The 26,877-nt window shown below is 67.8% G+C and overlaps 2 protein-coding genes across 9 annotated transcripts in view; one reads left to right on the top strand and one right to left on the bottom strand.

Annotated features, from left to right (window-relative positions):
- PIEZO1 (piezo type mechanosensitive ion channel component 1) overlaps positions 1 to 19,172 on the top strand; it is a 54,258-nt gene extending 35,086 nt beyond the window's left edge. The window contains exons 7-52 of one of the 7 annotated variants that reach the window (XM_045046586.1): positions 17 to 230; positions 345 to 516; positions 619 to 732; positions 816 to 909; positions 1,294 to 1,425; positions 1,629 to 1,729; positions 2,049 to 2,309; positions 2,836 to 2,947; positions 3,090 to 3,268; positions 3,352 to 3,500; positions 3,585 to 3,767; positions 4,147 to 4,253; positions 4,355 to 4,515; positions 4,667 to 4,843; positions 5,109 to 5,234; positions 5,334 to 5,534; positions 5,974 to 6,178; positions 8,467 to 8,571; positions 9,136 to 9,289; positions 9,512 to 9,755; positions 9,844 to 9,940; positions 10,036 to 10,207; positions 10,634 to 10,723; positions 10,798 to 10,892; positions 11,166 to 11,237; positions 11,709 to 11,809; positions 12,319 to 12,415; positions 12,495 to 12,551; positions 12,645 to 12,817; positions 12,902 to 13,008; positions 13,176 to 13,367; positions 13,451 to 13,709; positions 13,781 to 13,969; positions 14,105 to 14,399; positions 14,679 to 14,772; positions 14,860 to 15,007; positions 15,111 to 15,325; positions 15,418 to 15,576; positions 15,655 to 15,802; positions 17,174 to 17,362; positions 17,500 to 17,592; positions 17,679 to 17,851; positions 17,939 to 18,061; positions 18,247 to 18,326; positions 18,418 to 18,607; positions 18,689 to 19,172. In XM_045046586.1, coding sequence (XP_044902521.1) covers positions 17 to 230; positions 345 to 516; positions 619 to 732; positions 816 to 909; positions 1,294 to 1,425; positions 1,629 to 1,729; positions 2,049 to 2,309; positions 2,836 to 2,947; positions 3,090 to 3,268; positions 3,352 to 3,500; positions 3,585 to 3,767; positions 4,147 to 4,253; positions 4,355 to 4,515; positions 4,667 to 4,843; positions 5,109 to 5,234; positions 5,334 to 5,534; positions 5,974 to 6,178; positions 8,467 to 8,571; positions 9,136 to 9,289; positions 9,512 to 9,755; positions 9,844 to 9,940; positions 10,036 to 10,207; positions 10,634 to 10,723; positions 10,798 to 10,892; positions 11,166 to 11,237; positions 11,709 to 11,809; positions 12,319 to 12,415; positions 12,495 to 12,551; positions 12,645 to 12,817; positions 12,902 to 13,008; positions 13,176 to 13,367; positions 13,451 to 13,709; positions 13,781 to 13,969; positions 14,105 to 14,399; positions 14,679 to 14,772; positions 14,860 to 15,007; positions 15,111 to 15,325; positions 15,418 to 15,576; positions 15,655 to 15,802; positions 17,174 to 17,362; positions 17,500 to 17,592; positions 17,679 to 17,851; positions 17,939 to 18,061; positions 18,247 to 18,326; positions 18,418 to 18,607; positions 18,689 to 18,938 — 7,049 coding nt within the window. In that variant the 3' untranslated portion in view covers positions 18,939 to 19,172. Of the gene's footprint in view, positions 1 to 16; positions 231 to 344; positions 517 to 618; positions 733 to 815; positions 958 to 1,293; positions 1,426 to 1,628; positions 1,730 to 2,048; positions 2,310 to 2,835; positions 2,948 to 3,089; positions 3,269 to 3,351; positions 3,501 to 3,584; positions 3,768 to 4,146; positions 4,254 to 4,354; positions 4,516 to 4,666; positions 4,844 to 5,108; positions 5,235 to 5,333; positions 5,535 to 5,973; positions 6,179 to 8,466; positions 8,572 to 9,135; positions 9,290 to 9,511; positions 9,756 to 9,843; positions 9,941 to 10,035; positions 10,208 to 10,633; positions 10,724 to 10,797; positions 10,893 to 11,165; positions 11,238 to 11,708; positions 11,810 to 12,318; positions 12,416 to 12,494; positions 12,552 to 12,644; positions 12,818 to 12,901; positions 13,009 to 13,175; positions 13,368 to 13,450; positions 13,710 to 13,780; positions 13,970 to 14,104; positions 14,400 to 14,675; positions 14,773 to 14,859; positions 15,008 to 15,110; positions 15,326 to 15,417; positions 15,577 to 15,654; positions 15,803 to 17,173; positions 17,363 to 17,499; positions 17,593 to 17,678; positions 17,852 to 17,938; positions 18,062 to 18,246; positions 18,327 to 18,417; positions 18,608 to 18,688 lie in introns of all 7 variants that reach the window. The other 6 variants (XM_045046585.1, XM_045046589.1, XM_045046591.1 and 3 more) reach the window with 6 other exon arrangements.
- CTU2 (cytosolic thiouridylase subunit 2) lies at positions 16,090 to 26,809 on the bottom strand. Of its 2 annotated transcripts, XM_023244899.2 has the most exons (15): positions 26,648 to 26,809; positions 25,959 to 26,042; positions 23,593 to 23,671; positions 23,358 to 23,417; positions 22,235 to 22,295; positions 21,620 to 21,729; positions 21,201 to 21,496; positions 20,997 to 21,132; positions 20,709 to 20,840; positions 20,149 to 20,240; positions 19,953 to 20,047; positions 19,734 to 19,869; positions 19,555 to 19,621; positions 19,399 to 19,457; positions 16,090 to 19,273 (listed from the first exon to the last, which is right to left on the bottom strand). In XM_023244899.2, exons 1-15 carry the CDS (start codon positions 26,713 to 26,715, stop codon positions 19,204 to 19,206), a joined length of 1,545 nt encoding a protein of 514 aa, XP_023100667.1. In that variant the 5' UTR covers positions 26,716 to 26,809; the 3' UTR covers positions 16,090 to 19,203. The 2 variants fall into 2 exon arrangements, with proteins under 2 accessions (XP_023100667.1, XP_023100668.1); XM_023244900.2 differs by lacking the exons at positions 22,235 to 22,295; positions 23,358 to 23,417; positions 23,593 to 23,671; positions 25,959 to 26,042; positions 26,648 to 26,809 and adding an exon at positions 22,105 to 22,233.
- Positions 26,810 to 26,877: the final 68 nt, after the last annotated feature.

Raw genomic sequence — 26,877 nt, 5'->3', positions numbered from 1 at the left:
CCGTCCCGTCCCGCAGGCATCGCCCAGCCCTCGGCCTTCTCCGGCGTCTACTTCCTGGTCTTCCTGGCCACCTGCACCTGGTGGGCCTGCCACTTTCCCATCGGCCCCCTGGGCTCCAGCACGCTCTGCGTCATGGTGGGCTGCTTCAGCGCCGGCCACCTCATCTGCGTCTACTGCTACCAGACGCCCTTCGCCCAGGCCGTGCTGCCCCCTGCCGGCATCTGGGCCAGGTGAGGCCTGCCTGCGCCGGCCCCCTCCCCCTCCCCTCCCCCCCCCCCCTCCCCTCCCCTGGCCTGGCCCTGGCTTCCCGCGGCCCGGCTCAGCGGCTCGCCTTCTCTGGGCAGGGTGTTCGGCCTCAAGGCCTTGGTGGCCTACAGCAACTGCTCCGGTCCCAACGTGCTGGTCCTCGATACCAGCCATGACTGGCCCGTGTACGTGAGCCCCGGCGTCCTGCTGCTCCTCTACTACACCGTGACCTCACTCCTCAAGCTGTGCACACACCAGCCCCTGGACCAGGTGGGTTTCCTGGGCCAGCGCCCCCCCCCCCCCCCCGGGGTCCAACCCCGCTCCGGGCGGCTTGCTGGGGCCGGGGGCTGAGCTCCGTGCCGGTCCCCGCAGAGGAAGGAGGCGGCCGGGCGCGACGAGGAGCAGGAGGTGGAACTGACTCACGTGGATCAGTGGCCCCAGGGCCGGGCCGGGGCTGCGGCCACCAAGGAGGAGGGCGCCGCCCAGGTGAGGAGCCCGCGCCCAGCCGTGGCGCCGGAGCCTGCCCGCCCCCCGGGCTCGGCTCACCGGGGCTCGGCTTGCCTCTGCAGCGCGTGCCGCCCACGACCACGGGACCAGACTGGGAGACCGACAGCTGCACCGTGCACGACCTGACCGGCCACAGCCCCGTCCGGCAGCGCCCCCGTGAGTGCCACGCTGCCCGTGGCTGCCCGGGGACGCCACCTGCCACAGGCACGCTGGTGCTGCCCCCTGGTGGCCGCCGGGTGGTCTTGCCCTGCTGACCTCTCCAGCAGTGCCGTCTGGCCCCCCCCCCCCCCCCCCCAGGGCCAGGATGTGGGGTCGGGCCACTGCCTGAGACCTTGCCGGACCTCCTGGTGTCCCACCCCCTCCCCACTTGCCTCCCGGTTCCCAGAGGGCTGGACTGCGCCCCATGGGCTGGCCCTGCGGTCCAGGCGGCCAGCCGCCTCCTGGGTGGATGTGCCTTAGAGCCGTGTCCACAGCGGCCCCGTGGGGAGGGCGGGGCGCTTTTCTCTGTCTCCTGAGGCTCGATTTCCATTTTGCGCGAAGCAAGAGGCGAAATCGCCGGCCTCCACAGCTGGCTCCCCGGGGACTTGCCCTGCGCACAGAGCCGGATGGGAGTCGGGGCCATTTTGTCCGACCCGTCCTTTCACAGTCTTGGAAACCAAGATGTGGAGTGGGGTGAGGACTGCCCCGGGTCCCGCGACACGCCGGGGACAGTGTCAGTCGGGAGCCCGGTCCTTTGCCGGCGTTTTCTGCCCCCGCTGGCCACCGGCAGAATTATTGGGCAGAGTCTCCTGTGGGTGAGGGGCTCCGGCCCGTTGATGTTGGAACTGCCCCGGCTGGGGTCTGGCCCTCTGGTGACCTCTGACCCCCACCCTCAGTGCACCCCAGGCTGTCGGAGCCTAGAGACGTGTCTCCCCTGCACGGTCTGGGCCATCTCATCATGGACCAGAGCTACGTGTGTGCCCTCATCGCCATGATGGTAAGGAGCGGCTGGCCTGGGCAGGCCCGTCCGGGGGGCCCTTGCTGCTGGTTCCCTCGTGATGTTCTGGGGGGGCGGATGGCGGCCTGAGTTCCGCAGAACCTGGTGCCTTGTTGCCAGAAACGGAGCCGTGGCCTGCTGGGCCCGGAGCCACGCCATGGGTGCGTGCGTGAGCGTGCATATGGGTAGCGGGTGGGAATGTGTGCCCTGTGCCGTGTGCGCGCCCCGTCCCCGGGCCGGCGGGCGAGCGAGTGGGCTGGGTGCGTGCCCCCGGCCCACCGGCCCCCTGGCCCCCCGGCCCCCCGGCCCCGCCGTCCAGGTGTGGAGTATCACCTACCACAGCTGGCTGACCTTCGTGCTGCTGCTCTGGGCCTGCCTCATCTGGACGGTGCGCAGTCGTCACCAGCTGGCCATGCTCTGTTCCCCCTTCATCCTGCTCTACGGGCTGGCGCTGTGCGGGCTCCGCTACGTGTGGGCCATGGACCTGCGTCCCGAGCTGCCCACCACCCTGGGCCCCGTCAGCCTGCGTCAGCTGGGGCTGGAGCACACCCGCTACCCTTGCCTGGACCTTGGTGCCATGGTGAGTGCGCGCGGGGCCTGCGCTTCCCGCCCGAGCACCCGTGACGGCGCGGAGTCCGCTGTCCGGCTGTCAGCACGGGGTCCCCTCGGGCCGGTCCAGAGCGGTGACCGAACAAGTGTCGGGGGGACGAACAATGACCCTGTGTCGTCGGGGGCGCCGTCCCTGGGTCCGTGACGCAGGTTCCCCTAATGTCACACGTCCCCCCGGCGTCTGGCCCCGGGTGCCCCGTCTGCGTCCCGCACGCCAGAGTGTCGCCGGGTCTGGACGTCTGTGCTGGGTCGTATGTCGTCCCGGGAGCTGTGTGCGCGCGCACGTAGGCGTGAGGTCACGCGGGCTTGAGTACGCGCGCCCGCGTCCACGCCCATACGCGACAGGGTCCGACTGTGTCCCCGGGGAGGCGGGCACCGGCACCAAGGGGCTATCCCCTGGGCCCGGGTCTTCGCAGGCCGGCCCTTGGCTGCGGGCGGGGCGCCGGGCCTCCGGCCCTTGGTGACGCCCCCGCCCCGCCCCGCCCCGCCCCGCCCAGCTGCTGTACAACCTGACCTTCTGGCTCCTGCTGCGCCAGTTCGTGAAGGAGAAGCTGCTAAGGAAGGCCAAGAGCGCTGCCGGCCTGCTGGGGGTCGCCGTGGCCGACCCAGGTGAGGGGCCGGCCGGGGGTCGCCGCGGGGGTCGCCGCGGCCCGCCGAGGTGAGGGGCGGGGGGCGGTCAGGGAACGGTGCCCCCCCGCCCGGCCCCGAAGCCATGCCCCGGCTGCCCCCCCACCCCCGGCCCGGCCCGCAGAGCCCACGCGGACACGGACGCTGCTCCGGAGCCTGGGCGAGCTGGTCACGGGCCTGTACGCCAAGTACTGGATCTACGTGTGCGCCGGCATGTTCGTCGTGGTCAGCTTTGCCGGCCGCCTCGTCGTCTACAAGATCGTGTACATGCTCCTCTTCCTGCTGTGCCTCACGCTCTTCCAGGTAGTGGGCGGGCGGGGGCGGGGGCAGGGGCGGGGGCGGCGGGGGGTGCCCCAGGCCGGGCCTCACCGCTCGCCGCCCGGCAGGTCTACTACAGCCTGTGGAGGAAGCTGCTCAAGGCGTTCTGGTGGCTCGTGGTAGCCTACACCATGCTGGTGCTCAGCGCCGTCTACACCTTCCAGTTCCAGGACTTCCCCACCTACTGGCGCAACCTGACCGGCCTCACGGACGAGCAGTGAGTCGGCGGGCGGGCGGGCGGGGGGTGCGTCCCGGCGTGGGGCCCTCCCCGGCCCCGTCTGACCGCCGCCCCTCGCGCCAGGCTGGCGGACCTGGGTCTGGAGCAGTTCAGCGTGTCCGAGCTCTTCTCCAGCATCCTGGTCCCCGGCTTCTTCCTGCTGGCCTGCATTCTGCAGCTGCATTATTTCCACCAGCCCTTCATGCGGCTCACCGACCTGGGGCGCGCGCCCCCGCCCGGCGCCCACCTCCCGCGCTGGGCTCGAAGGTGCGCCCGCCCTCCACGGCCGGCCCCTCTCCCTCCGCTGCCTCTGGGCGTGCGGACTCGGGTGCGGGCTCCCGGGGGCCCGGGGTCTGCAGCGTGAACCCCCCCCCACACACACACACACACAGACACCCGCACAGGGAAGGGCCTCATCCCCCGGGAAGGGACGGAGGCTGCTGGGTTCGGACGGGAGGGCCCGGAGCAGGGCGACGGCCTCAGCAGACCCCTCGGACACGGCGTGCCCGCGGTGCCGGGTGTTCCTCCGGCCTTCGGGTCACGGGGGCAGCACATCGGCCGGGCCCCAGGGGAGGCCTTTGTCAGTCCCGGGGAGGGCGTGCCCCGGGGTCTGGGGCGAGGAGTGATGCCTTGGGGCCCACCCTAGGCAGGACGCGGTCAGCGGGACCCCGCTGCTGCAGGAGGAGGAGGAGGTGGCCAGGGAGGAGGGACTGAGCGAGGCCGGCCCCCAGCAGGCCGTGCAGGTCCCCGAAGGTGAGTCAGACCGGCAGGCGTGGGGTCCCTTCACCCAGACCCCTGCGAGCCCCAGGCCCGGGGACCCTGGTCCCCGAGCCCTCACGGCCCCTCTCCCACAGCTGCCGCCAGCAAGTGGGGCCTGGTGGCCGAGCGGCTGCTGGACCTGGCTGACCGCTTCTCCGAGGTCCTCACCCGCGTGCAGGTGTTGGTGCGACGCCTGCTGGAGCTGCACGTCCTCAAGCTGGTGGCCCTGTACACTGTGTGGGTGGCCCTGAAGGAGGTAAGGGAGGGACAGGGGCGTCTCCTTTTTCTGCAGTGGGGTCCCCTAGAGGCCGGGACCCTTGGGTGGCAGATCGCGGGGCCCCTGGGGAGGTGCCGCTCCATCCGCCCGCCTGCCCCAGCCCCCCACCCCCCGCCCCCCTGCCTTCCAGGTGTCGGTGATGAACCTGCTTCTGGTCGTGCTGTGGGCCTTCGCCCTGCCCTACCCCCGCTTCCGGCCCATGGCCTCCTGCCTGTCCACCGTGTGGACCTGTATCATCATCGTGTGCAAGATGCTGTATCAGCTGAAGGTCGTCAGCCCGCACGAATACTCCAGCAACTGCACCGAGGTGTGTGGGCGGCTGGGCCGCGTGGGGGAGCCCGCCAGCCCTCCTCTCTGTTCCCCTCCCCTCGCCCCTGCCCGTGGCCTCCTCGTCCCCTGACGCCCCGTCCCCGTCCCCTTCCCCACCGAGGTCGGTCAGAGCTGAAGGCCACACGCGTCCTGGGAGGGTGTGGTCCGGCCCCGTCCGGAGATGTGGCTGGGGCGGGGGGTGGGTCCCTGGGGTGGGTGTCAGCTCCCAGGTGGGAACAGGTGCTGATTCTCCCCTCCCCCAGCCCCTCCTCAACAGCACCAACCTGCAGAAAACGGAGATCAAGCAGTCCCTGCTGTACCGGGGACCCGTCGACCCTGCCAACTGGTTTGGGGTCCGGAAGGGCTTCCCGAACCTGGGCTACATCCAGGTGAGTGCGGGGCCGCGGGGGGTGCGGCCTGCCCCAGGTGAGTGCGGGGCCGGGGGCCGCGGGGCGGGGGGTGCGGCCTGACCGTGTGCCCCTCCCCAGAACCACCTGCTGGTCCTGCTGCTGCTGGTGTTCGAGGCCATTGTTTACCGGCGCCAGGAGCACCACCGTCGGCAGCACCAGCCGGCCCCGCTGCCTGCCCAGGCCGTCTGTGCCGACGGCACCCGCCAGCGGCTGGACCAAGATCTTCTCAGCTGCTTCAAGTACTTCGTCAACTTCTTTTTCTACAAATTCGGGCTGGAGGTGAGGCCCGGCGTCAGCCCTCACCCCTTACCTGGGCAGGGCTGAGGGTCTGCGTCCCTCTCTGCGGGGCCTCTGCAACTTGCTGGCCCTCGGGGGCCACCCGGGGGGGCGCAGAGCACACACCTCTGAGGGCCGGGCCCCCCGGGCTCAGTCGGCGTGTCCTGGGAGAGTAAGCTCGGGGGCTGGACCCTGACTGGAGACTGGGTCAGAGTCTCCACTGAGCCTTGGAACCTCCTGAGATGTGGTTCCCGCCCGCCCCCCCCACCCCGCCCCCACACAGCGGACACGTGTCCAGCTCTCCCTGCCTCCACGACAGCAGTGTGGGCCGTGGTGAACTTGGGCCGCTGCCCCCACTGTGCTCTGAGCCTTCCCGGCTGGAGGTGGGACCCAGGAGGTCCCCCCAGCAGCTCACTGTGCACCCCGTCCCTGCCGCCCCCAGATCTGCTTCCTGATGGCCGTGAACGTGATTGGGCAGCGCATGAATTTCATGGTCATCCTGCACGGCTGCTGGCTGGTGGCCATTCTTACCCGCCGGCACCGCGGAGCCATCGCCCGCCTCTGGCCCAACTACTGTCTGTTCCTGGCGTTGTTCTTCCTGTACCAGTACCTGCTCTGCCTGGGCATCCCCCCGGCCCTGTGCCTCGGTGAGCCGGCGGCCGTGGGCAAGCTGCGAGGGTGCTTCCCCCGCCCCCTGCCCAGGGCCTCCCCTGCCCCCTTCCACGGACCCTGACGGCTGCAGCATCCCTGGGGGGGGGGGGGCGCTGGCCACCCTCTCGACGCTTTGCATCCGTTCCCTTTCTTTCCCCAACGTTCTATTTTGAAAAATTTGGAACGATCAGAAAAGGTGGAGGTAGAGAGCAGGGAGCAGCCAGACCCCGCAACCTGGGGCAGGGGCCACGCTCCACGGTCCCTCCCACACAAGCCTGGCTTTGGCCTCATCCTCCGGGGGTGGCCCTGGTGGCTTTTGGGTCCGATACAGGACCCCGCGTCTGCCCTCGGCTGTGCTCTGCTCTCGCGCCGTCTGGTCTGGGCGAGGTTTCGGGAGGGGGGGCCGGTGGGCCGAAGCCGCGCTTGTCGGGCGGTTCCTGCTTTGGCAGGTGTGGCTGTGTCCTGTCCTGGGAGTGCACTTGTCCACGTGGCCCTTCCGTGTCTGCGGCCCACGTGGTGTCGCGTCCGCCCGCTCCGGAGTGCGCCGCGGGCGGACCCGTAGGACCGATGTTGTCGCTTGATCCCGGCGCGCTGGTCACGTGGCTTTCTCTCACGTGTTCCTCGGCCGACCGCGGGCCCCGGGACGTCTTCCACTGCCACGGCGGCTCCCAGTTGGCCCCCGGAGCCCCTGAAGCCGCTCTGAGGCTTGAGCCGTGGTTGTGTGGGTGGTGACGGTGGGGGAGGCCGTGGGCCAAATCCTTGCCCTGCGCGGCCACCACCGACCTGACCGCTCCTGACTGGCTTTTCCAGAATGTCTTGGAAACCAACCACAGGGCGCGTTACCAAACGCATTTCAGGTTCTCACCGTCCTCGTCCCCGCCTTGTCGCCTGTTTTGTGTGCTGGCTTCTGACTTTGGACGCAGACTCGCAAAAGTAGCTCCCTGATGTGAGCCTGACGCAACCCGGTGCGGGAGCTCAGGCGTGCGCGCTGGTGCGGCTCTGGCCGCGGCCCCGTGCGTGCGCCCGTGTGTCGGTGCCGGGCAGCTCCCCGCGTCTTCGCCTTTCAGCACCTTGGAACTTTTGTGGGGCGCTGGGCTGTGACCCTGTGGGTAGTCTGCTGTCCTTGTGAGACCGGGTGACAGGGCCCTCTGGCGGCTGGGACGTGTGGGTCTCTGTGCCTCACACGGGGCCAGTGTCTCCTGTCCGGTGCCGTTCTGTCACTCGGGTGCAGGGCTGGCTGTGGGGTGTCTCCCCCAAGACTCGGCACACGGCCTGTTTCTCCTGGACCTTTCCGGCTAGCTGCAGCCTCCGCGGCGGGTCCCGCTGCGGGAATTTCTCTCGGTTTTCTAGTGGTGGCTTTCTGTGTCTCAGAGTTATGGGTGGACATCTTCCGTAAAGATTTCCGTCCCGCTGATTGGTTGAGTTGCAAATTTATATCCTTCTGGGCTCTGGACGCTGCTGTTTTTGGTTCCACTCGAGGCCTGGCGTCCTCTTCTCGCTGGTCCGTGTGGGCACCGCATTGACCCTGGGAGTCCCCGCCCCCAGCGTCCTCTCCCTGTTCCCCCCCCCATCCTCTCCCCACCCTAGCTGTTCCCACCCCCAGTCTGTCCCCACCCTACAGAGTGCTTTCCCGGCCCCCTCCCCCAGGATTCTCCACCCTGCGGTCCTGGGGGCCCTTTGCAGTCCCAATGTCCGTCCCGATGCTGAACTAGGACCACACCCCATGTCACCGGGGGCTGGCTTGTTTTGCTTGGCGAACGCGCTGGGTGTGGTGCTTCCTGGTCGTCTCTGCCCGCTGAGGACTGGCCGTGCCCTGCACGAGCCCATCTCCCCTCCGGCCCCTGGAAGGCAGCTGGTTTCTCACGTGGGGCTCTCTAGAGTAGCGGGGCCAGGAGCGTCAGGGTGCAGGGCTGTGTCTGGGCGTAGTTCTCACTTCGCGGAATTGACCGCACAGTGTGGTTCCGGTGTTCGTTCCCGCCGGTGATGCACGCGGGACCGCTGTCGTCACTGAGTTTGTCTGGGCCGTTCTGATAGGTGTGTGTGGGAGCCTCGTTCTGGGCCCTCTGGGTCCGCCGCCCCTGCAGGCCCGTTACTCCCGGGCTGGGGTTCACTTCTTCCCCTGGACCCAGGCCCGTCTGTGCCTGAGAAACGCATAGGTAGGAACACGCTGGAATCTCGCTCCCGACACTCCAAGAGACTGTGTGAACACGTGGGCGGGTGCAGGGATGAGGCCTGTGGGCGGGGACGGGACACCGGGGTCCTGACGTGCACCCTGCGCCCACAGACTACCCGTGGCGGTGGAGCCAGGCCATCCCCATGAACTCCGCGCTCATCAAGTGGCTGTACCTGCCCGACTTCTTCAGAACCCCCAACTCCACCAACCTCATCAGTGAGCGCCTGCGGCCGGGCCCCAGAGGGCGGGGAGGTTTTGCCGGGGGGGGGGGGGGGGGGACAGGCGGCGCTCAGGCGTAGGCCCGCCTCTGCCAGCGCGGGACACAGTGTCCGGGCCTCACCGGCGGCCAGTCCCGTGGTTCCCCAGAGGGACCTGTCCCCACAGGGGTGCCCACTTCCCCAGGTCCGACTCTGTGCACACGCAGCCACGCAGACCTGCCTCTGCTCGCCGTGTGCGTGCAGGCGTGGGTGCAGGGGTGGAGGCAGGTGGGACACAGGTGGACGGAGGGATAGATGCGGGCATGCCTCCTGATGCCTACGTGGTGTGTGGTTGGGTGCACATCGGCCACACTTGCTGACGTGCGTGAGGCACAGCTACGCGCGGGCCTGTCTCCTGCTGCCCACACTCGGCTGTGGCCCTTGGCCCGGTGCGGCCCCCGCAGGAGCACACTGGCGCTCCTCTGCGGCCTCGAGGACGGGACCGGTGCCGGGCGGGCCGCGCCCCGCATGGCTGGAGGCCCCCCGAGGCTTGGCGCAGCGGCCGACTCCCGTGTGCCCGCAGGTGACTTCCTCCTGCTGCTGTGCGCCTCCCAGCAGTGGCAGGTGTTCGCAGCCGAGCGCACGGAAGAGTGGCAGCACGTGGCCGGCACCAACACTGACCGCCTGGAGGTGCCGCAGGGCGAGCCCGACCCCGTGCCCAACTTCATTTACTGCAGGTGCGTCCCGGGCACGGCCGGCCCGCGGCCCGCTTGGGGCGGGGGCCGCACGGGCAGCGCGCCTGCAGGCCTGGCGGGCGCTGGCGGCGGGATCCCCTCTGCCCGGCCGAGGGGCGGGCGCCGACCTGGCAGCGGGGGCGCGCCTCACCGGCTCCCCTGGGCCGAGGCTGCCGGGAGGAGGTGGGGCCGCCCGGGCCCCGCGGTGACGCCCCCGTCTGGCAGGTCCTACCTCGACATGCTGAAGGTGGCCGTCTTCCGCTACCTCTTCTGGCTGGTGCTGGTGGTGGTGTTCGTCACGGGAGCCACCCGCATCAGTATCTTCGGGCTGGGCTACCTGCTGGCCTGCTTCTACCTGCTGCTCTTCGGCACCAGCCTGTTGCAGAAGCACACGCGTGCCCGCCTCCTGCTGTGGGACTGCCTCATTCTGTACAACGTCACCGTCATCATCTCCAAGAACATGCTTTCGGTTCGCCCGGCCGGCCTTTCCCCGCCCCCCCCCCCGCCCTCCCCCCTCCCCGGGCCCAGGCTGACCCTGACCCCCCTTCCTGCCCCAGCTCCTGTCCTGCGTGTTCGTGGAGCAAATGCAGAGCAGCTTCTGCTGGGTCATCCAGCTCTTCAGCCTCGTGTGCACCGTCAAAGGCTACTATGACCGTGAGTGAGCGGGGGACGAGCTGTGGGTGGGGCTCGGAGACACGCACCGCTTCCGGGGTTCCGCCCCCTGACCCTGACCCTGCCGCGCACCGCAGCCAAGGAGATGCTGAGCCGGGACCGGGACTGCCTGCTGCCCGTGGAGGAGGCCGGCGTGCTCTGGGACAGCGTGTGCTTCCTGTTCCTGCTGCTCCAGCGCCGCGTGTTCCTCAGCCGCTACTTCCTGCACGTCAGTGCGGAGCTCCAGGCCACCGCCTTGCAGGCCTCCAGGTCAGGCCCCACCTCGGGCCCCCCGGGTTGTGCGGCACCGCCCCGCCACGTTAACGTGTCACTCGGGCAACTTCAGAGGGCCTGACCCACCCCAGCTCTGCCCCTGGCCGGCAGTTCGGCCCGTTTTTGCCCCCACGCTGGCCCGAGGGCGCACAGCCGCTGGGCGGCCTCCCGGCCTGGGCTGTCGAGCCGGGCGTCTCCTGTCCCCCACGGACGCCTCTTCGGTGGCTTGCTTCCCGCCCCCCCCCCCCGCCCCCCCGCTGAGAGTCAGGAGGCAGCAGGAGGGGGCCCTCTCCCTCATCCCAGCTCACGACAAGGGGACAAGGGGGGCTGTGGAGCTGGAGGGACCTGGGTGGAGGCTGGGCCCAGGCCACAGGTCGGGGAGCCACGCCCCTGGGGTGCCAGGGTGACGCCGCCTCCCCGCAGGGGCTTCGCGCTGTACAACGCGGCCAACCTCAAGAGCATCGAGCTCCATCGCAAGGCGGAGGAGAAGTCCCTGGCCCAGCTGAAGAGACAGTAGGTGCCGTCTGGGTGGGGGGCCCCGGGCTCTCCCGCCCAGCTCGGTGCTCAGAGCCGCCCCCGCCCCCCAGGATGGAGCGCATCCGCGCCAAACAGGAGAAGCACAGGCAGAGCCGGGCCGGCCGCAGCCGCCCCCAGGAGCCCCAGGGCCCCCCCCAGGAGCCGGGTGAGTGTGAGGGGCTCACAGGGCCCCGGGGTCCCGGCGTCCACACTGCTGGCGCCCGCTCCTGTCTGGTTTGTGCCGTGTGCGCCCGTCTGTCCTGTGCCACGTGCTCACCGCGTCCCTGTGGGCCGCGGGCCAGCCTGCCGCCGTCCGCCTGCACTCGTGGACTGTCCTCTGCTCCCCACGGCACCGCGAGGCCCCCTCTGTCGGGGGGCGCTGCCCACGCCCTCCCCGCGCCTCGCCCCGCCGGCTCACGCTCGCCTCGCCCCTCCACAGGGCCTGGCAGTCCACGGGGCTCGTCCCCGCCACGGAGGCAGTGGTGGCGGCCCTGGCTGGACCACGCCACAGGTACCACCTCCTTGGGCCCACTGTGCCCGGGCCCCTCCTCTCTCAGCTGCTGTGCGCCCACCTGTGGCCGTGCACCCCGGCCTTTCCCCCTGTGCCCTGTCAGCCGGCCCTCCGGCCCCACCCCGCCACGCAGTAATAACAGGCTGGGCCTCGGTTCAGCCAGGTCCCCACGCAGGCTTTGTGCTCCCCTGTTGCTCAGACTCTCACGAGTCTGAGTGTTCATGCTGACGCCCGCCCTCGTGTTCTTCCTGTCCTGTCCGTGTCCTGTCACTGCTCTGGCCTGGCCCCAGCCTCCAGCTCCCGTGGCTGTCCCCCGGGATGGTGGGAGGCCGAGGGAACCCATGCTGGGTGCCACGGCCCGGCGCATTCCTGGACCCGTCTGGCACTAAAGAGGACTTGAGTCTCGGGGAGGGGGGTGTGGAGCCTGAGCCCCTGTTGGGGAGGACAGTTCTCAGCCCCACCTGCCTGCAGTTATCCACTCGGGGGACTACTTCCTGTTCGAGTCTGACAGTGAGGAGGAGGAGGAGACCCCACCTGAGGACCCCAGGCCTTCGGCACAGAGCGCTTTCCAGGTGAGGTGGGAGGGTCGCCTGCCTGCCTTCCCCTGTCCGTGGGGCGCGGGGGGAGGAGAGAGCCTCTCTAGCCAGCCTGCCCAGATCCGTTCAGACCTCCAGAGCCCACAGGTCAGAGGCACACACAGGCCGTGGGGCGCACAGGTCACAGGCGGCGGCTCCGAGGGCCTCCGTCCACGGTCTCCTGACGTCGCCGCTGAGCGTCCAGGACTTGAGAAGGGTTGTGCGTGTTTGCTGGAAAACGGTGGGGTCCCTCGCCTACCCCTGGGTCCTCAGTTTGCAGGAAGTGGCCCTGGCACCGAATGCCAACCACGCGTGCAGGGTGTGGCCACGTGCCCTGCCCCCACGGCACAGCCCCACGGGACCCGCTTCCCACCCACCCTGAAGCAGGGAGCTAGCCGAAGGCCCCCAGCCCGGCCTGGTCCCAAGCTCCCCGGGAGCTCCGAGGTGGGCTGAGCGGGACCCCGTCCCGGGAGGCGGGGTGCTGACCCCGAGGACCCGGCCCACAGCTGGCGTACCAGGCATGGGTGACCAACGCGCAGACGGTGCTGAGGAGGCAGCGGGAGGAGCAGGCGAGGCAGGAGCAGGCAGGGCAGCCGCCCGCGGGTGAGTCTGGGGCGCGCGGGGCGGGCACCGGGGGCCACCGGACCGCAAGGCGCTGACCAGCACACACCCCTGTGCCCAGGAGGCGGCCCGGGCGCAGAGGCGGAGCCGGCGGAGGGCCCAGACCAAGAGGCGGCTGGTGCGTGCACGCGCCCAGAGACCGGGGGGCGGGGGGCCGGGGGCCTCCCACCGGCAGCCTCTGCAGCGCCCCTCTCCCCTGCCCCCGCCGCAGGCCACAGCCACGTGATGCAGCGGGTGCTGAGCGCCGTGCAGTTTCTGTGGGTGCTGGGACAGGCGCTGGTGGACGGGCTGACGGACTGGCTGCGCACCTTCACGCGGCACCACCGCGCCATGAGTGACGTGTTGCGCGCCGAGCGCTACCTGTACACGCAGGCGCTGCTCAGGGTGAGCGCGCGCGCCCACACCCCCGAGCCCTGGGCCGGCCTCTCGCTGGGGAACTGCCACCCTGAGCCTCTCGCTGCCCCGCAGGGCCAAGAGGTACACCGGGGCCTGCTGGACCAGCTGTATGCCAGGGGCGTGGAGGCCGCACCACCAGGCTCCTCGGGGGCCCGAGACGCACCTGGCGCGGCGGCAAGGTGGGTGTGGGCTGGTGGGGCTCAGGAGGCGGCCGGGACCCGCCGGACTCGGGCAGAGCCGCCCTGCTGTGGGCACACGGACCAGGAGGTGTGCGGCCTGCTGGCCCCAGAGCCCGGGCAGAGCAGAGGGCGGCCTGCCTCTCTGTGACCGCCCTCGCCTCCCGTAGTGGGCCGGGGGCACAGGAGCCACTGAGCGCCGCCACGGAGGCCACCGGCGGCCACCTGAGCACGGGGTGCAACGCCCGCAGCAGCGGCGAGGACGCGACGGCCGAGCCTGGGGCTTCCCTGCACAGCTCCCGGGAGCTTCCCGCCGGTGCTTCCACCCGGACCCGAACCGCCAGCGAGCTGCTCCTCAACAGGTCGGTGCCCAGGGCGGCCGGTGGGGGGTGCTGGGGGGGCAGTGGGCGCTGGTGCGAGAGGGCCTGGGCGCGGCTCCCCGCAGGCACCTGCACATCCAGGAGCTGGAGGAGGCCCAGCAGTTCGAAGCGAGGCAGGGCCGGGCGCTGCGGCTGCTGCAGGCCGCCTACCAGTGCGTGGCCGCCCACTCGGAGCTGCTCTGCTATTTCGTCATCATCCTCAACCACATGGTCACCGCCTCGGCCACCTCCCTGGTGCTGCCCGTGCTCGTCTTCCTGTGGGCCATGCTGTCCATCCCGAGGCCCAGCAAGCGCTTCTGGATGACGGCCATCGTCTTCACCGAGGTGGGCCGCGGCCCAGGGGGGCGGGGGAGAAGGAGTTCTGGCCGTGCCATGCTGAGCCTCCTCCCCTGCAGGTGACCGTGGTCACCAAGTACCTGTTCCAGTTTGGCTTCTTCCCCTGGAACACCCACGCGGTGCTCCGGCGCTACGAGAACAAGCCGTACTTCCCACCACGGATCCTGGGCCTGGAGAAGACCGACGGCTACGTCAAGTACGACCTAGTACAGCTCATGGCCTTGTTCTTCCACCGCTCCCAGCTGCTGGTGCGTCGCCGGGGGCGGCAGGCGGGCACCTCCCGGTGCACACCCCACCTGCCGGGAGGCAAGCCTGGATGTTGCGGGTCCCGGGGTACGGCCACGCCAGCCTCCTCACCTCTCTCCACCCCCACCCCCCTGCAGTGCTATGGCCTCTGGGACCATGAAGGGGACCAACTCTCCAAGGACCACGACCGCGGCACTGGGAAGAAGGGGGTTGAGGAGGAGCCGACGTCACCAGGACCCCAGGGAGAACCAGGGGTGGCTGGGGCCCTCGCCCAGTACCACATGCAGGCGGAAGCAGGGGATGGGCCCCCAGAGCCTCCCGTGGAGCCCAAGCCCCGAGACCCAAAGCCGATCAGCCTGCGTTTCAGGAAGAGGAGAAGGGAGAGCACGGAGCCCGTGGAGCCCGTGGAGCCCGTGGAGCCCACGGCTGTGGGTACGACGGCCCTGTCCCTCCACGGCCACTGTGGCCCAGCGGGTTCCCACCTGGAGCCGCGGCCCCAGCCGCGTTCCCGGCCTGCCCCACGTGGCAGGTGACGCAGCCCCGGCTGGCCTACTGCCAGCGACCTGGGGACGTCTCTGTGTTCATCCCAGCCTGCTGGTCTGTAAAGCGGGGTGATCCAGCCCCCTGGGGGGTGGTCTCGGGGTGGCCGGGAGTCGGAGCTGGGCCCGGCGCCCCCGGGGCTCCCGTCAGCAGTGGCTGCTCCCACAGAAGGCGTGGCGGCGGCGCCGGGGAGCGAGAGGTGGAGTCGCCCCCGGGAAAGGGCGAGAGCCCTGGGGCTCCGACTGCAGAGCTGCTGCCTGGCCCTGTGAGTGACCGTGGCAGCCCCCGGGCCAGGGCGGGTGGGAGGGCGCAGCTGGGGGCGCCGGAGCACTGAGCCCACCGCCGCCTGCAGGGCCCAGAGCGTGTACCGGCCCCTGCACTGCTTTTTCCACGACATCCTGCACACCCAGTACCGCGCGGCCACCGACGTCTACGCCCTTATGTTCCTGGCCGACGTCGTTGACTTCATCATCATCATCTTTGGCTTCTGGGCCTTTGGGGTGAGCACAGAGCCCAACACCCACCCCCCCCCCCCGCCACCACCCCCCTCCCCCCACCACCCCCCTCTCCCCACCCCCCCCGACCTCTGCTCTCCCGGCACAGAAACACTCGGCAGCCACAGACATCACGTCCTCACTGTCAGACGACCAGGTGCCCGAGGCCTTCCTGGTCATGCTGCTCATCCAGTTCAGCACCATGGTCATCGACCGCGCCCTCTACCTCCGCAAGACCGTGCTGGGCAAGCTGGCCTTCCAGGTGGTCCTGGTGCTGGCCATCCACCTCTGGATGTTCCTCATTCTGCCCGCGGTCACCGAGAGGTGGGTGTCTGGCCGGGCCGGCGCTGGGCCCGGAGACCTTGGGGCTCCGGCCTCGGGCAGGGCGCCCTGACCTGGCCTTCCCGCCCCTGCAGGATGTTCAGCCAGAACGCAGTGGCCCAGCTGTGGTACTTCGTCAAGTGCGTCTACTTCGCCCTGTCCGCCTACCAGATCCGCTGCGGCTACCCCACCCGCATCCTGGGCAACTTCCTCACCAAGAAGTACAACCACCTCAACCTCTTCCTCTTCCAGGGGTGAGTGTGGGCGGGCGCGGGGCACCGGGAGCGGGGCGGTCTCCCGCGGGCTCTCCTGATGGTGCCCGCCCCCGGCAGTTTCCGGCTCGTGCCGTTCCTGGTGGAGCTGCGGGCCGTGATGGACTGGGTGTGGACGGACACCACGCTGTCCCTCTCCAGCTGGATGTGTGTGGAGGACATCTACGCCAACATTTTCATCATCAAGTGCAGCCGAGAGACCGAGAAGGTGCCCGGGCCTAAGGCGGGTAGTGAGGGACACTGGTCGCTCCCCATTGGGGCAGATGGGCCACACGACAACCAGGTGGTGCTGGTGGTCCCTCCCACCCCTCACCTGGGGGCTGCCAACCCACGACCACATGAGGTCAGAAGGTGCCTCTTAGAGGGAACGGTGAACTTGACCCTGTTGGGAACAGGCAGCTGACCGAGGTCTGAGCAAATACCCAGAAGAAGCCTGGCCTCTGGTCTTGGGCGCAAGGGCTGGGAGATGGGGTGGGCACCAAGTATCAGCCGAGGTCCCATTAGCAGCTTTACTGGGGGACAGTGGGCGCAGAACCTGCCCCATCCACCTGTACAATTCAGCGACGCATAGCACGGTCACAGAGCTGTGCCACTGTCCCCTCGGGTCTAAACCCGGGCCAGCGCTCCAGCAAGAACCCCTCGCTGCAGGGATTTGCCTGTTGCAGAAGTTTCGTGCACATGCAGTCACGTGCCCCATAGCCCGGGTCCGGCTTCTTTCGTTCTAGGGGGTTCAAAGCGCCGTCCGCGTGGCCTGTGTCAGGACTTGGGGTTTTCATGGCCGAGCAGCTTTTTATCACGTGACTGAGCCACCTTTCCTAGCCACCATTCCAAACTGTGAAGGAGGCTGGGCTTCTATTTTGTTGATCGCAGCGAGTGTTGCTGTGGATGCCTCAGCCCCTCGGCCGCCCCGCTCCCACCCCCTGCGGCATGGGGGCTGCCGGTCTCCCCACGTCCTCACCACCACTTGTGACTGGGAGGTGACCGCCTCAGTGCAGTCTTGGTTCTGGTGGCCCTGATGGCTTGTGATGGTGACACTCTTCTCCCATGCCTGTCGTCTGCTTTGCCCCTTGCGTCCCTGGGTTGTCTGTCGTCTTATCGTTGACTTACAAGAACTTTTGGACGCTATAGCCCCTCTCAGGCAGGATTTGCCCCGAAGCCTCCCGTTCTGCGGGCTGTCTCTCCACGGTCTCTCCCCCTCCCCTGAGACACAGGAGTCTTTCTCTGACGTCCAGTTTTCTGCTGGTGCTCGTGTGAGGTCCGAGAATCTCTCACCAGATCCTGAGGAATGAAACTTTGCCCCTGGGAGTTTTACTGACCGTCCCATCTCTCTGGCGTGTCGGTGTCCGTTTGTCCCAGCACAACCGTTGACGAACCTATCCTTTCCTCGCTCGGCGCGAGGGTCTGTTTCTGGGTTCTCGGCTGTACTTGGCCGGTGTCTGTGCACGCAGAGGCCACACTAAGTGCTGTTCCAGGCTGTGGCCGCGTGAGGAAGGCCCCCGGAGCAGCAGGGGGTGGGGGTCCGGGACAGGGGGCGGGGGGCGGGCAGAGCTGAGGCCCTGACCCACACCCCGCCTCCCAGAAATACCCGCAGCCCAAGGGGCAGAAGAAGAAGAAGGTGGTCAAGTACGGCATGGGCGGGCTCATCATCCTGTTCCTCGTGGCCATCATCTGGTTCCCTCTGCTCTTTATGTCCCTGGTGCGCTCCGTGGTCGGCGTCGTCAACCAGCCGATCGACGTCACCGTCACCCTCAAGCTGGGTGGCTACGAGGTGAGCCACCGGTCTGTCCCAGCCGGGGAGCAGGACGGTGGGCCAGTCCCACGTCACTCATCTTTAGAGTTCCACGCGGCGCTGGCGGCCAGGGGCCGAGGGGCTCCCTGCAGCGTCACGCCGTCCCCCCACCGCAGCCCTTGTTCACCATGAGCGCGCAGCAGCCGTCCATCGTGCCCTTCACGCAACAGGCCTATGAGGAGCTGTCCAGACACTTCGACCCGAACCCTGTGAGTGGGCCCCGGGCTGCACCTGCAGGGGCGGGGGGGCGGGGTGGAGGGGGCCGCCGCTCGCTCAAGTGCCGCCCCGGGCCCAGCTGGCCATGCAGTTCATCAGCCAGTACAGCCCCGAGGACATCGTCACGGCGCAGATCGAGGGCAGCTCCGGGGCGCTGTGGCGCATCAGCCCGCCCAGCCGGGCCCAGATGAAGCGGGAGCTGTACAACGGCACCGCCGACATCACCCTGCGCTTCACCTGGAACTTCCAGAGGTGCGGCCCGGGCTGGGGCAGGACCCTGGCGGCAGGACCCGGGTAGGGTGTGGCCCGCCGTGGGTCACGCTGTGTCCTGGCCCGTAGGGACCTGGCCAAGGGCGGCACCGTGGAATACACCAACGAGAAGCACACCCTGGACCTGGCTGCCAATAGCAGCGAGCGGAGGCAGCTGGCCAGCCTGCTGGAGGGCACCTCGGACCAGTCGGTGTGAGTGGGGGAGAGCGCTGGGGGGCGGGGCCTGCCCGAGGGCACCTCGGACCAGTCGGTGTGAGTGGGGGAGAGCGCTGGGGGGCGGGGCCTGCCTGAGGGCACCTGGGACCAGTCAGTGTGAGTGGGGGAGGGGGCACCAGGGGGTGCTGGGCCTGACTCCCCCCACCCCCTTCTCCCTGCAGGGTCATCCCCAATCTCTTCCCCAAGTACATCCGTGCTCCCAACGGGCCCGAGGCCAACCCCGTGAAGCAGCTGCAGCCCAGTGAGTGTGTGACAGCGAGTGCATGCGAGTGGGGGGTTGGCGCCACCCCGGGCAAGGGTGGGGGCCCTGACGGACCCTGGCCCTGCCCTAGACGAGGAGGCCGACTACCTCGGAGTGCGCATCCAGCTGCGGAGGGAGCGCGTGGGCTCGGGGGCCGCCGGCTTCCTGGAGTGGTGGGTCATCGAGCTGCAGGACTGCCAGGCCGAATGCAACCTGCTCCCCATGGTCATCTTCAGCGACAAGGTCAGCCCGCCCAGCCTCGGCTTCCTGGCCGGCTACGGGTGAGTGTGCTGCGCGCGAAGGCGGACGGGCGGCGGCTGCAGCCTCCGCGGCCCGGGACTCACCCCGCCCCCGCCCGGCAGGATCATGGGGCTCTACGTGTCCATCGTGCTGGTCATCGGCAAGTTCGTGCGTGGCTTCTTCAGCGAGATCTCCCACTCCATCATGTTTGAGGAGCTGCCCTGCGTGGACCGCATCCTCAAGCTCTGCCAGGACATCTTCCTGGTGCGGGAGACGCGCGAGCTGGAGCTGGAGGAGGAGCTCTACGCCAAGCTCATCTTCCTGTACCGCTCGCCCGAGACCATGATCAAGTGGACCCGCGAGAAGGAGTAGGAGCCGGGGCCCCGCACCCAGGCAGGAAGGAGCCGCCCGGCACACCGCCGGGCCCCGATGCTGCTGCCGGAACGAAGGAAGGAAGGAAGCTGTGGCCCCTCCCCCGCCCGGCTCAGGGCACCTCCTCGTCCCCGAGGGCCCCACGCGGCCGGCACGCTGGGCTGGGGCGTCCAGCCTTCCCCTCCCCACGAGTACTGTAGGGTTTTCTAATTAAAAGTATTTTTATTTATGCGATCCGCGCCCCCGGCTCTTGGTGGCCCCAGGCTCAGCTCTCGGCGGTGTGCGTCTCCTCAGCGCCGTTCTCCACCAGATACTCCTGGATCTCCTGCGAGGCCCTGGGGGAAGCCACACGCTGGGAACCTGCCGCCAGGTGCAGAGGCCCAGAAGGACCCTCCCCGCCCCCCCACAACACACACACACACACAAAGGGGGCTCCCCCAGCCGTGTGGCTAGCCGGTACCTTTGGCTGCGGAGCTGGGCCTCGGCCAAGATGTAGGGTGGCAGGAGGTCCAAGGAGGGCTGCGACAGAGAGCACCGCCGTGGGTGAGGGGCCGTGAGGCACAGAGCCCCGAGGGTGGACCTCTCCTGTCACCACCCGTGGGCGGGAACCACTCACCACATCCTTCATATTCGCACGGCAGCCATAGCACAGCTGCTCGATGACGCGGGCTCGGGAGTCCTCCCTGCGGGAGCAGAGCTGTACCTGACCGCCTCGCCCGGGCCCTGGAAGCGCCACCCTCCGCCCCGCACAGCTGCGTGGCGCCGGCCGTGGGGACAGGACGGGGCGGGCCTTACCTCCCGCAGGGCCCGGCCCCCTGGCAGCGGTCCTGGGCGCCGCCCACCTCCGTGGGTGCTCCAGCCCCAGCCCGCGGGGTGGGGGGCTGCGTCTGGGAGAAACCGGAGGTCTGGGCCCCGAAAGCCGTGGCACTGTCTGCAGGCAGAGAAAACCTGAGGATCCGCTGGGGCCCGGACCCCGCCTCCCGCTTGCCGGGGCCCCGCCCCCTCCACACAGACCAGCAGCGTCGACGTCCAGCGTGCACATACAGAGCAGGCAGCGGGGGCCGGCGGCACAGCCGTCGCGGGGGGCCTTGACCAGCTTCTCACTCGTCCTGAGGGTGTGGCGGAAGGGCGCGAGGCGCCGTCAGGCTGGGGCTCCGCTCCCACAACCCGACCCCGGCACGGGTGTTCGTGCACACGCGCGCACACGCACCTGTACACGGTGCTGACGGTAGACGGGAACTGGGCTTGCAGCCGGAGCAGGAAGCCCTCCATCAGGCGGTGGACGCTGGCCTTTTCGGGGGCCTAAGGGGAATCAGATGAGGGCCGCAGGAGTGGCGCCCCAGGCCGGGCCGAGGGGCCACAGCTTCACGCTGGCAGCCCCCACGAGCACCACGTCAGGGCTGGAGTCGGCCGGAGCACCGGCTTCTGAAGCGTCCCGGTTGCTGAACGCAGCGGCTCTCACAGATCGTGCCGTCAGATTTCTCCAAGATCCGTCCTGCCCGTCCTACACCTGCGAGCCCTTCCCAGAGACGCAGGCACCTGGGGGCCAGCCACCCACCGCCCCCCGGCACACCCCCTCTTCCTGGAGGACAGCAGCCCACCTCTGCACTGCGGGGGAGTGCCCTGCGTCTGCTCCCAGAATGCCGGGCACGCCGCTGTTAACGCTGAGGTCTGAGAGCCGGTGTGGACACGGCTCAGGTCACCGAGGGGTGCCGGCGACCTCTGACCCCATGCCGAAGGGCGGGGGCCCGCCCAGGTCCTGCAGCTCACCTTGGTATCGATGGCGGGGGTGAAGACGGAGGGCACAGCAAACAGGCGGTTGTAGAAAGCGACCTCCTTCAGCGTGTGGTCGCGCATGGGCCGCACCACCACCACGTCACCGTGACGCTCATCTGAGAAGCCCTGTGGGGGGCGGGGGCACGTCCCTCACCACCCCCACCAGACGGGCTCGCAGTCCCTCCTTCCCTGCTCCGCGAGGGAGACCCCGGGGCTGACTCTCGACACTACTTCCAAGTGACAGGGGCCAACAGGGTCCCTGAAAGGCCTGCACCCACGTACCGTGTCCCAGGCGAGAAAGGCCCCTCTGCCCAGCGCCAGGCTGGTCATGAGCTTGATAGCCAAGCGGGTACAGCTGTCTCCTGTCATCACCTTGGAGTAGCCATGGGTCCGGGCCACGTGCAGGATCAGGTGCGTCCTGGAGAGCACAGGGTCTCAGGGTCCAGGTGAAGCCAGGCCAAGACCCCGGGAGGGCGGGGGGCTTACCGCAGGGTGTGCAGAAACTCTTCTTTGGCCGTCAGCGTCTTCACGGAGCCAAACAGTCGGGACAGAGCCTCGGTCTGGGCGGCTGGCGGTGGCCCCGCCGGGTCCTGGGACTCCTGGGTGCCAGGCGGGCTCAGCCGCTCCTCTCCCTGGGTGGGGCTGGGGCTGCCCCCTGCCCTCTCGGTCCCTAGCGTGTGCTGCTGCTGGAGGAAACTGTCCACAGCCACCTTGTAGGTCCCCACGGCCCCCACCGGCTCCCGGGCAGAGCAGCGCAGCACCGACGGCGACAGACCGAACACCTTCCGGGGCAGGGGGACAGGGTAAGGCCCAGCCCACCTCCGCGTGCCGCGACTCAACAGGCCCCTCGCGTACACCCCGGGAGCCCACCCTCCAGGGGCCTTATCAGACACGGGCCCGCCCACCTCCTCCAAGGCGACAATGTGCCACGGGAAGCCGAGGGTCTGCAGGACCAGCTTCATTTCGGCCACAGTTTTTGCTCTGTCCTCCGGGCTCTGCCCACAAGCCGCTCCCTCTGAAAAACGGCAGGCGGGAAGGAGTCACGGCTACAGAAGAGCCGGAGACGGGACAGGGCCAATGCCGTGTGAGACACCCTACGCGGCTTTTCCGCAGGAACAACAGCTAACCTGTTCTCCTGGGGGAGCATTTTCAGAGCGGGCAGTGGGTTCACGGTCATGGCACAGGGAGGTGTGGGGAGGGGAGGCATGACTGACCACAGTGCCAGAGATCCACCTGGGAGCCTATCTCAAGGGAGCAAGGCGGGGGGCAGGTTAGCGACTGGGCCCTGGGGAAGCGAACTCGCCCATCCCTCTCGGGGCCCCTCCGTCTCACTTGGGGCCCTTCCGGCCTGACTCTGATAAAGCTGATTGTGGTAAGACAACAACCGTGCCTTTCTTGCCGGACACGCGTGCTGTCTCCAAAAACTGCCCCCAGCAGGGCCTTGCTAAGGTCACAGCACCCGCTGTCTGAGTGGGGCTCATCCTGAGCAGCGGGGTAGGGGTGAGGGTGGCCACACGCACCATCCACGTAGATGACCCCCGGCACGAAACGCAGTCGTTTGGCAGAATCTCGACTCAGGCCCTGGAGAGAAAAGGGACAGGAGCTCAGCCCCCCAGTTAGAAAACACAGGACAGTTTCCCGGCACAGACCATTCTCTACCTCGACTGAGGCCCCCTGGGAAGTGGTGCTGCCCCCCACCTGGGGTGGACGGGCCATTCAGAGGAGGTGCTGTCAGGCCCCACAGGGAGGCCACGTGGGTCAAGGTGGCCTGCCTGCGTATCTCACTGCCCCCGCACGACCTGCTCCTCACGAGTCAGTCCCTCCCTCCTGGCTACGTCCCGAGAAGTGGCCTACCCAAGCACCTCTGGCCGCCGAGAGTGCGACGGAACAGCAGAAAATCCAGGCGCTACCAGTCAGAGGGAAGGGGGCCACCAGGTGCCAGACAAAAGGCCAGGTTCAGCGGGCCGTGACGCGAGAGAGGAGCACCAACCAGACGCGCCACACCGGGGGCCCCAGGACAGACCGCCCCCATGGCCGCAGCCCCTCTAATCTGCGCCTCTCAAGGGGAACGCACAGGGTCTGAGTGTCCCAGCCCCGGGTCAAGACCCCCGAGGCGGCCAGCATTCTGCGCAGGCCGCCGACCGCCTGGAGCCCAGCTCTGCACCCAGAGCACCTTCCTCACTCTGGCTCCCCACCCGACTTAGCCACCTGGGGGCCCCGCTGCTCACTCGGGTCTCTCCTTGAACTTCTCAAGGAGGCTGCCCATCCCCAGCCAGGCCGGACCCCTTTTGGGTTCCCCAAGGCACCTGCTCCTATGTCACAGTCTCGTCCTCCACCCAGGACCGGGGGAAGCCCAGGACCTGACAACACCCCAAGCGATGCTCCACCGTGCCGCGACACCGTTCTGGTGATAATGACTCTACACGGTCAGCAAAGTACTAAACTGAGGCAGAGCTGGGTCACTCCAGACGCAGCCCCAGCACGTGCACCTCTTGTACACACATCGAGGAACCCTCCGGTTGTCCCGGCTGCTGGCGGGCTGCTCCCACAAGCTCCAGGCAAGAGCCCCTCGGGGCAGGGCCCCCGACCCTGGAGCTTAGCTGGGCAGCAGCAAGGCCCCTGGAAGATGCTGGAGGGATGTACCTCAAGGACCTGCCAGACCATGGAGCTGGATGAAGGCCCCCCAGACCATGCCAGGAGCACCTAAGGGAGAAGGAACGTCGCTGGAGGGCACCGCATCTCCGACAGGAGCGTGTCCACCGTCCCCCCCACCACCCGTGCACGACAGTGGGAAGGGACACGGGGATTGAGAGCCAGGGCCCAGGGGGGCTGGGCTTTCCAACTGGGGACCCCACAGAGGGGTCACCCCACACGCTACCTTCTCTCCTGGAAAGATGAGCCGATTCTTCCCCAGCACGGCTCTGAACTTGTGCACGTAAAACGCCCTGAAGCAGTCCCTGCAACACAAGCAAGCAGCAGCTGCGGGGGCGCTGCCCGGGCGGCCCACCTCCTCGCCCAGACGGGGAGGCGGCCCGAGACTCTGCCTGGCGTTCCCCTGCTTTTACCAACTTCCGGCTTCGACCGGAAGCATCTTGACCAAGGCTCTGCCCAGCAACTGCCAAGGGAAGCCAAGCTTACGGGGTTCTCGCCAGCTGGGTCTGCCCCGCGATCGGCCCCACACTGCGAGGGAGGCCTCCCTTGGTCCCCAGCAACCCTTACTCGTGTGAACTGATGCCTGAGGGGCTCGCAGCCCCGGTGCCACCCGCACCCCCAAACGCTCAGGAGGGCCCGGCTGGCAGAACAGACGGACACCGGAAAGTGCAGGGCAAGGCCAGCCCGACCCTCCCCTAAGCAGAGTTGAAGGTCCCTTCCGGGACCCCCACGGGGAGAAGTACTATCCCTCTGGGTGAAGGGGGAGCCCTGAACAGGCTGTGGGGTGGGGGCGTCCCAGAGCTCCACACGGGCCCGATGAGCTGATCCCATCTGGACCAGAAACGCCGGGAAGCTCGTGCCAAACGCGCAGTCCTGGCTGCTTCTTCAAACCTACAGAATCAAAGCACTCAGAACCACAGGCCTTGGGAATCTGTGTTGATGATAAACCTCCCAGCTGGTTCTCATGTTCACTAGGTCAGAAGTGCTCAGCCTTGGCCACAGGTTAGAATCACTCAGGCCAAATACGGCAGAACATGCCAGAGTGAGGCCCAGGCACCCGCATTTGAAAGCTCCCTGGCAAGCCCAGCAGGGAGTCAGGGTCAAAGACAGCACCCTGAAAAGAGGGAGCAAGGCGGCTCCGTTAGAACCGCCCCACACCTGGGGCTGCACCCCTAAATCTACTTTCTTTTTCCCATTAAGACACATCAGTGTCTACAGCCATCCCCACCCCCACCGCTGAACAGACACCGCAAGGAGGGGTGACCCCGGGTCCTTTGTAACTCAACTCAGCGTTTAATAAAATGTTGGGACCCTAGGTGACCAGCCACGGGCAGGGACTCCCAAGAAAGTCAGGCGTGGCAGACTCCTGAAACCAACAGATACTTGACTCACTCCCCACTTCACGGGGCACAAAGAGAACCCTGTCGCTGTCCACAGGCAGGGGGAGCTCTCAGCCCAGAAGGAGCTGCTGTGGCCTCTTCTCTGTTTCGAACAATCATCACTTTTTAGTATTTTTTCTTTTAAGTATTTGAGAGAGAGGGACAGAACAAGCAGGGGAGGGGCAGAGAGAGAGGGGGACGGAGGATCTGAAGCAGGCTCTGTGCTGACAGCACAGAGCCCGATGTGAGGCTCAAACTCACAAACCGTGAGATCATGACCTGAGCTGAAGTTGAATGCTTAACCGACAGCCACCCAGGTGCCCTGGAACAATCGTCACTTTTTGATGTTCTAAGTGATTAAAGCTTGCCTTCTTTGCTTAAAATGTATATTCTAGTGGCACACACCAAGTCCACTGGGTTCCCAAAAGACGGCTGGGGAGGAGAAAGTTGTAGGGAAAAAAAGAAACAAAAAGCTCAGTCCCTTCAGTTTCCCTTTTGGAACATTCTGGAAAGTAGAGTCTAAGACTCTTGGAGACTAATCTTGAAAACATGAGCTGGTCACTCATTCAACAAAGGTTCGTCTCCCACCCAAAGCACGAAACGTCCGCAGCAATTAACACAGATAAACCAGGAGCCTGGTCCTGCCCTCATGGCGCTGTGAACCCAGGGGAAGCGAACAGGTGTTGGAGGAGCTCTGATTCACTGCCGACAAGTCAGGGGCCACAAGACGGCTTCAGAGAAAACAGAGCATGTTCATAACAAGGTCCTCTGGGAATCAGCCTCCTCTGCTCCCCTCCAAAGTCCCGCCCCCCCCCCCACCTCAGAGCTTGAAGAAAGCTGCAAACCTCCCTCCCTCCCACACAAGTAAAGTAAGTGTCCCTCAGAGCAGCTGGCCAAGATCCCAGGATGCTCTAATCTGCCCCGAGATGCTCATCCTGCCTGTAACTCACCTCATCCTCACTGCCAACTGTCCCCTTAAGAGCCATCACATACCTTCCTGCCACTGAATCCACAGCTGGATATTGGGAGAATTATGGGGTGCCCATGCAGCAAACCAATACCCCCACGCCCACTCACCAGAGTCACCGGGAGCGACGTGAGAAGTACAAGTGATTACATGCTCTTTAAAGCAAGAGGTCAAGACACAGAGATGGGGGCAATCCTGGCTGCCGAGTCACCCCGTGCCTGCCTCCCACCCACCTCCACGCCTCACCTGCAGAAGGCGTCTCCGGCTCGGATCACCACAACGGGTACGCCTTCCTTGCACTTCACACACTTTAGCTCACGGCTTCGGAGGCTTGGGGGAAGGAGGAGGCAAGAACACAGGTTGCAGACCTCCCTCCGGGCAGACTCTGAGGAGGCGGCGCCCCGTTTCTCACCCCAACCTGGCGTATGAGGAGTTCTTGAGGGCAGCTGTACACACAGCAGCCAAGGCTTGTGCCTTACCCTACCAGCACGAAAAAAGACGACGGCCGTGGGGGGTATCTTAGTCTGCTAAAGCCAGCTCAGGAAAGCACATAAAGGCCACCTGTCAACCTCGCCAAGGCAGGCATGACACACCACCACTTGCCCCGTGTGGATCTGGAGGGGAGAAGTGGAACCAGCGCGTGGAAGCGACAGGGAGGCCGACCTCCTCTTCGACTACGGAAAGTTCGGTCAGCGCTGGAGCCGTCCGCACTGGCGGCCAGAATTACAAGTGCCAGCGGGCAGAGGGAGCCCCCTCCTGGGGTGTTCACCGCCGGCTAAACGGGCACTCCCCGGGTGCCGCGGAACGAAGTGCAGCCCCCGCTTGGGACGCCAGGGCTTCCGGGCCCCCGGCCGTCTCCTGGCTTCCCGGAGCGCAGCTCCCCGGGCAGACGGCGCCGGGAAAGAGAGGGGCCGGTGCGGACGCCCGGCTCTCACCCAGGCCGCGGCGGCGGCGGCGGTCCCTCGGGCGCCGGGTCCCCGTAGTCCTCGCCAACCTGGCACATGGCGGCGCTGGGTCCCACCGTAGTAAGCGGCGGCGACGAGGAGACGCGTCCTGATGGCGTCACCGGGACGCCGTCCGGACGGCGCTCGGCCGGCTGGGGGCGGAGCGCGCGCTGACGGCGCCAGCACCGCGGCGCCGCGGTCTTGACGAGCGGGCCCGGGGC

The sequence above is a fragment of the Felis catus genome, chromosome E2 (genome assembly GCF_018350175.1).
Source record: "Felis catus isolate Fca126 chromosome E2, F.catus_Fca126_mat1.0, whole genome shotgun sequence".
Classification (NCBI taxonomy): Eukaryota; Metazoa; Chordata; class Mammalia; order Carnivora; family Felidae; genus Felis; species Felis catus.
Note: the sequence above shows the minus strand (reverse complement) of the source record. Positions and strands in the feature narration are given on the sequence as shown.